Source organism: Mesoplodon mirus, assembly GCF_964341445.2.
Source record: "Mesoplodon mirus genome assembly, chromosome: 7".
NCBI classification, from domain to species: Eukaryota; Metazoa; Chordata; class Mammalia; order Artiodactyla; family Ziphiidae; genus Mesoplodon; species Mesoplodon mirus.
The window spans coordinates 48,042,683-48,050,201 of record NC_138983.1 but is presented as its reverse complement, the minus strand read 5'-3'; the positions used below and the strand labels follow the sequence as shown (position 1 = coordinate 48,050,201).

General features: G+C 38.1%; 1 protein-coding gene across 5 annotated transcripts in view; it reads right to left on the bottom strand.

Moving 5' to 3' along the window:
* Nucleotides 1–396: 396 nt before the first annotated feature.
* Nucleotides 397–7,519, bottom strand: part of PRCP (prolylcarboxypeptidase) — a 71,781-nt gene continuing 64,658 nt past the window's right edge. For 4 of the 5 annotated variants that reach the window (XM_082629113.1, XM_082629116.1, XM_082629115.1 and 1 more), the window contains exon 10: nt 397–1,144. In XM_082629113.1, the coding sequence (XP_082485239.1) occupies nt 928–1,144 (217 nt within the window). In that variant the 3' untranslated portion in view covers nt 397–927. The remainder of the gene's footprint in view (nt 1,145–7,519) is intronic. The other variant, XM_082629117.1, reaches the window with a different exon arrangement.

The following is a 7,519-nucleotide window of genomic DNA, read 5'->3' as shown; positions in this document are numbered from 1 at the left end:
CAGAAAATAAAATTTAAAAACCAAAATGTTGAACATAATTATATTCTACCTTCTGAATAGCTGATTCATCAGTTTTTAAAGGCTTCTTACTGAAGTATCATCAGTAACCACAGAATATAACTTGCTCAGATGTAAAAAGAAAAGGAAAACAGAGTCATTTTCCTAAACTGGCAAAACCTGACCAAACGACCATAAAACTGACCTCAGAAACAAAGAGAAATGGAGCAAAAAAAGGCCAGATTTCTTACTGGCAGTACCATGGTGGCAAATATCCCAGAACTAAGAAAAGCTGCCAAATAGAAGAGAGAAAATTAAAGAACTTTACAAAAACAGCCAAGCCCAGTGCACACAGTATTCCCAACAGCTGGAGTGAGCTTCAGAAGCAACACACAGGTATAAGGTCCAGCCCTATTCTTTATTTACAGCACAGTTCAAAGTCATTAAATCAAGCACAAAAGAAATGGTTCCCATTTCCTGGTTTGGCACTGGATATCCTTCCTACCAGCTGCAATTACATCATTTTTATCCATCTTCTGCTTTTCCTTTTGGGAAAGTAGAGGAGGGGCTAGTGACAAATGGGCCAAAGAGACTTCAACTTCGAAACCAATAAATCCCTGCTTTCAGAGAAACCAAGGAAGTGACTCCCCCTCTTGTGAAAGGCAGTCAATACTCTGCTCCAGTTATCAAGGCCCCTGATGGTGTGGGAAAGCTGTCATGAAGAGATTCTTCCTGGAGGTGGCACAAAGGTGGCAAGGACTCAGGTCATTGGATGGCTGTTATCACCACCATCACGTTCTCTTCTATCTCAACCTTCACCACACCAAATCTAATCAACAAGGGAAAGTAATTATGTACAGAAAACCAAAGTGAATGGAAGTGTGGGTGGGATGAACTTAAAAGAAGAAACTGAAAATGATCGAACGTTACTCAGTGCATCTTTCTCAGACTTGCATAGAAATCTTTGATCCACTGCTTCATGTGTCTAACTTCCAAGGAGCGGGCTAATAGCACAGTGACGGGATCAAAGACATTGTTGGCTCGGAGATCTAAATGATGCGCTCCCTCTGGGATGACGATCGCAAGTAAGGTGTCTGTAATATCCTTAGTTACTCCACCTCCTGACCACGGGTCTATTTCCCCATTGCTAAGTGAGGGAAAAAAAAAAACAAAACAGATTATTAGTTTTTTATATCTACACAAATATAAGATAGGAGAAATCTACTATATGCATAACACCTAAAATTATAAGCTTATAACCTGGTGGATTTGATCTGAGGATTTAATCTGTCATATAGAAAGGTGCTTTATCCTGGAGTTTGACAATATTTCTGCAAGCAGGTACAGAAATAGGACCAGAGAAGACTGAAGGTGATGCCCCATGAATCAACCTAGATTGTACTGGGACTTGGAATTTAGAAGACTGAATTCCAATCCTGGCTTCATCACTCAAAAGCTGTATGGCCTTACACAAGTTACCTGACTCAGTCTCCTTATCTGTAAAGTAGAGTTAACAAGGCCTACCTCATAAGGTTGCTTCAAGGGTTAAATCAGATGCTACATGTGGATATGTTTAATAAGTGTCAGGCACATAGGAGTCCTTCAATTAAAGCCAGTCTCCTTCTTTCCTAAGACCCAAATACCAAAGTGATAAAGAAAAATTTCCATATTTAAAAATGTTAATTATCTCTTGGCTCTTTAAAAGAAAAACAAACCTTCATTTTTAAAAAAAAAAATGTCCCTCTTAGTATAGTACTTTGGGAAATAGGGTGGTAGGACTGAAAAAAACTGCTCTGAATCTAGAATCAGAACTTTTGGGCATTACTCAAGATACTCATTTTACATTAGCTTTAAAATTAAGGAAATGCTATTAGGTTATTAGTCCTGGCTGGTTCACATAACACATTTCAGAATGATGTAAACAGGATCAGTTATTGAAACAGGATATTTAGTTTAGCTGAAAAAAAGGCCAATACAAACACAGACAGCATCCCTAATAATATTTGTTAACAGCTTTGTTGAGATATAATTCATCTCCCACAAAAGGGACACTTATATCGTACACATTAAATGGTTTTTAGTGTATTCAGAGATGTGCAACCATCATCACGATCAATTTTAGAACATTTTCATCACCCCCAAGAGAAACCTATACTCACAGGCAGTCAAATCCCCATTCCCCTCTACTACTTCCCCTCACTCTCAGCCCCAGGCAACCACTAATCTACTTTCTATCTCTATAGATTTGCCTATTCTGGACATCTCATATAAATGGAATTATATAATGGGTGTTTTCTGTGACTGGCTTCTTTCACTTTGACACATTTTCGTTTCATCCATGTTGTAGTACGTATCAGTACCTTCTTCCTTTTTATTGCCAAAAATATTCTATTGTATATGGATATGCCACATTTATTTATCCATTCATCAGATGCACATTTGTGTTGTTTCCACTTTTTGGCTATTATGAATATTACTCCTGTGAACATTTGTGTACAAGTTTTTACATGGATGAATATTTTCATTTCTTTTGGGTATATAACTAGGAATGGAATTTCTGGGATATATAATGACTTAACCTTTTGATGAACTGCCAAACTGTTTCCCAAAGTGAGTGCACTATTTTATACTCCCACAAACAACATCTGAGGGTTCTAAATTCCCTGTATCCTCACCAACATTTATTATGTGTCTTTCTTATTATAGTCATCCTATGTGGGTGTGAAATGGAATCTCATTGTGGTCTTGATTTGCATTTCCCAAATGACTGATGGTATTGAGAATTTTTTTCATGTGCTGATTGGCCATTTGTATATCTTTTTTTGAAAAAAATGTTTACTCAGATCCTTGCTCAATTTTAAATTGAATTATCAATTAAATCATTTGACCCATCTTGAGTTAATTTTTTTGTATAGTCTGAAATAGGGATCCAGCTTTATTCTTTTGCCTGTGAATATCCAGTTTTCCCAGCATCATTTCTTAAAAAAAACTGTTCTTTCCTCAATGAATTGTCTTAGCATTCTTGTCAAAAATCAATTAACAACACAGATAAGGGCTGACTTCTAGACTATCAATTCTCTTCCACTGATCTATATGTCTACGTTTATGCCACTATCACACTGTATTGATTACGGTAGCTTTATACAAAGTTTGAAATCAGGAAGTATGAGTTCTTCAAATTTGTTCTTCCTTTTCAAGATTGATTTAGCTATTCTGCGTCCCTTGCATTTTTAGATGAATTTTAAGATCAGTCTGTCAATTTCTGACTGGTTTAAAGTTCACAAAGCCTTTCATATTTGACCTCACATTATACCAACCATGTGAGGTAGGTTTAATTACAACTCTTAGAGATGATAAAACTAATGCCTAGTGAAGTTAGAAGGCTTACTCAAATCAAGCCTCTGAGATACAAACTCAGGTCTTTAGCTCAAATCAAGCCTCTGAGATACAAACGCAGATCCTGTAACCCTATTCCAATGCTCATTTTATACTACATTGCACTTCATGGACACATGATTGCTGTTGGAAATCAATAGCACATACCATCTTGGCTTGTGTGGTGCAGAGTAAGAAGAGCACAAACTTCGGGATCAGACACACCTGGGTTCCAGTCCCAGGTCTGCCTCTCATCTTCCTAATCTCATGGAAGCTTAGATTCCTCAGGATATAACAGGGGCTGAAACACCTGGATTTAAGTACCTGGCCCATGGTAGGTATTAGGTCACTTTCCCCCCCGTACAGCACCTCTTGGTATGTCTATCTATAAATCACTTGAAATCACTTACAGAACATTTTAATGTGTGTTCTGACATTTGTTTAATGCACATTCTATTTTGCTGATATTGTTACAAAGCCTGGAATAACAAATCTTCAAGGTCATATTATCAGACATATGAAATTATTTCCGTAATTGGCATAATCATTTAAGAAAAACCCTCTCATCTATAAGTACGATCTATACACAAATGACTATCAAATAATATCTTTAGCCAGGACCTTTCTCCTAAACTTCAGGACCAATATTCAATTATATACTTGACATTTTTACATGGCAGTCTAATGAGACATCTCAAGCTTTCAGGTCCAAAACGGAGCTCTTTATACTCTCCAACTCCCAACCAGCCCTGCCACTATCTTCCCAATCTCTGTCAATGGCAACCTTATCTTTCCAGTTGCTGGGCCAAAAATGTGTTATTTTTTAATCTCTCTTTCATATCTAATCTGTTGACAAATCCTGTCAGCTATAAATTCAAATATACTCAGAATTTGAACTCTTACCACCCCACTGCCACTGCTCTGGTCTAAGTCACCGTTATCTCTAGCCTGAAGAGCCTTTTAACTGATCTTCCTACTTCTACTCTTGTCTCCCTGCAATCTAGTATCAATACAGCAGCCAATTTGATGCTGTTAAAATCTGAATCAGATTCTGTCACTCCTCTGCTTAAAACACTCCAAGTTTTCCCATTTCCTTCAGAGTAAAAACCAAACATGCAGGACCTACAAGTCTCTAAATGATCTGGGCCCTCTGCTGCGTCTCTGATTGCATCTCTTGCTACTCTCTCCCTCCTTAACTTCACTCCAGCCACACTGACCTTCTCACTGTACCTGGAGGAGAACATGCTGGGACATTTACCTCTCAAGGCCTTTGCCTCTGCTCACCTCTCTGCTTGGAGTATTCTTAGCCCACCGAACTCGTGGCTAGCTAGCTCCTTCCTCCACATCACTATTCAAAAGTCACCCCTTGGTGAGGTCTTCCTTAGTCATCTCATCTAAAACTTCAAACTTCTCCCCACCCCCACCAACATTTCATAACCCTCTTCCCCTTATTTATTTTTTTCCCTTAGCACTTATCTCCTTCTAACATGCTTATAAGTGCTATCTTGTTCATTATCCATCTCTCAAACTAGAACTCCCCAAGGGCAGGGCTTTTTGCCCGTTTTATTACTGTATCTTCAGCACCTGGCACACAGTAGGAGCCATACAAATATTTATCGAATGAGTGAAAAAAGAATGTATCTAGTTATTTGTGGCCTTACATCAGATGCCCTACACAAAAGAGATCTACAGATACATGCATGCAAGTTTAGGAACATGTAAATCACTTCAGTACTTTTTACATGGGAAAGCAGAGTTCACCTAAGTGATTCATATAAATAGATAGAGACTGACCTTCAGCTATGTGTAATACTGGCAAGAAACAATGAACTAAGCAGACCTAAGTTTTATACCCTAGTAAGCCACATGACTTTGGGTAAGTCACCTGACCCCTCTGAACCTTAATTCTCATGTGTATTGCCAAAAAAAAATTTTTTTAAGATAATGTCCCTCACTCACAGAGATATTGTTAGGCCCAAGTTGAATAATTTATGTGGAAATAAGGTATAAACTATAAAACACATGAATGTGCAGCATTATTATAGTTATTATCATATTCTATAAGCATAAGAAGTGTTAATACTTCTGAGAGGTAAATGAATAATGAAAAGGGATGCAATAGCATTTCTCACAGAAATTTGGTCAGAAAACTAATGCAATCAATTTTCTAGGTAAATGTACAAATTAAAAAAGAAATAAGCATTTAGGTACGTTAAATACATGTGTATTTGAAAAGCAAGTTTAAAACCCCTGTTCTACCCTCACCACACTTTTAACCACATTTTTCTTCTTAAAAAAATTAATTCAATTGCAACTTAACAACATCATTCTTGGGGAAAAAAAATCACTCAAAAAATGTACTTTTTGGGGGGGGTTGTTAAAAACAAGAGGAAAAACTCACATGCAAAATAGGAGCCTTATTTTTCAACTATGAGATAAATTTTTAAAGTAAACTACACAAGGGGTTGGATTCTCTTAAGTGAACAAATGGCCTTTATCATTATTGCAATTTGACAGGACCAACCCAGATAGGAAACTCTCCATTATTTGCAAAACAAAAAATCTATCCCAACAGCCACATAATAAGCAAACTGCATTTGATTTAAAAGGTCATCTGAATCAGCCTAGTGGCTTAGCAACAGTGTTTGGAGTTGCTGAGAGACCTAAGATGCACATGGACTTGAATTTCTTGGTCCTAGACATGTGAAAGCATTTTCCAGTCACTGGGAAATTTACAGGAAAAAAAAAAAAATACTGGCTTTCATGAGAGAATCTAGATGCCTGGATAAAATTCCCAACAGTGAGCCTCACTTAATTGCTGGCAACAATTAATTTGCCTGAGAAATGATGTTAAAGTAACCATTTTCTCAGAGACTCCTTTTTGAACTTATATTTAAATAACTGAAAATGACCATTTGTGAGATAATTTCTTACCAACTGGAGTTGGGGAAAAAATAAATCCAACAAAACCACTGTGGAATAAGAAAATTGCTGAAATGGAACTATTAATAGCTACTATTAAATCCTCATTCATTCAACACATTTACTGAGTGCCTACTATGTGTCAGGTACTGACTGGGTACAGGTGACTTAACCATGAACAGACAAAACCTCTGCCCTCACAGTGCTCACTTCTATGATTATCTACTCCTCGAAGTAACTCTGGCAGGTAGTCATTATTTCTAACTCATAAAAATTGGCAATTTGGGCTTCCCTGGTGGCGCAGTGGTTGAGAGTCCGCCTGCCGATGCAGGGGACATGGGTTCGTGCCCCGGTCCGGGAGGATCCCACATACCGCGGAGCAGCTGGGCTCGTGAGCCATGGCCGCTGAGCCTGCGCGTCCGGAGCCTGTGCTCCGCAACGGGAGAGGCCACAACAGTGAGAGGCCCTCGTACCACCAAAAAAAAAAAAAAAAAAAATTGGCAATTTGCCTGAGGCCATGCAGCTAATTCAGGGTAGAAGCAGAATGGCACCCAGGTCTCCCTGACTTCAAAGCCCAAGCTCTTAACTGGCAAATCTCTAATCCGACAATTAAAAACAGACTGAATTTTCTAACCAGAAAAGCAGTCACAGTTGGATTTGTGTGAGGTGACTTGAGAGAAGCATGAACATAAAGTACACTTTCCACATGGTTCCTTGGACATTTTCTTACTCATCAACCAGTAATGTTTTCTAGCTGATAGCCACTAAGTAGACAGAACAGAGACACCTAAAACTGCTCTTTTACTTTCAGAATATGCTTTCTTCAGAAAAGCAATAGAATTTTGAATTTTTAAATAACTTAAGTTTTACATTGAATTCTTCACACCTAGAAGCATATGGGAAAAGATTTCTTTTTAAAAGTAGACTTGCCACTGCACAAAGATAAACCAGCATTTTCATATAGTTCTGCCTTTAAACTTCCACATGCCTCTGAAGCCTTTCTGAGCTTTATATCAGTCCTCATCCTTATCAAATATATTAGGCATTCACTATGTGCCAGTCACTGTAGCAGGTGCTAAAGGCACAGAGATGATTAAGACAAAGTCTCTGTCTTTGAGAAGTTTACAGTCTCATGGGGCAGATAAAACACAGATAATTTCCACACAGGGCGCTAAAGGATAGTCACAGGCCTTAGCGGAGCTAAGTGTGTAGGGGAAACCTAACC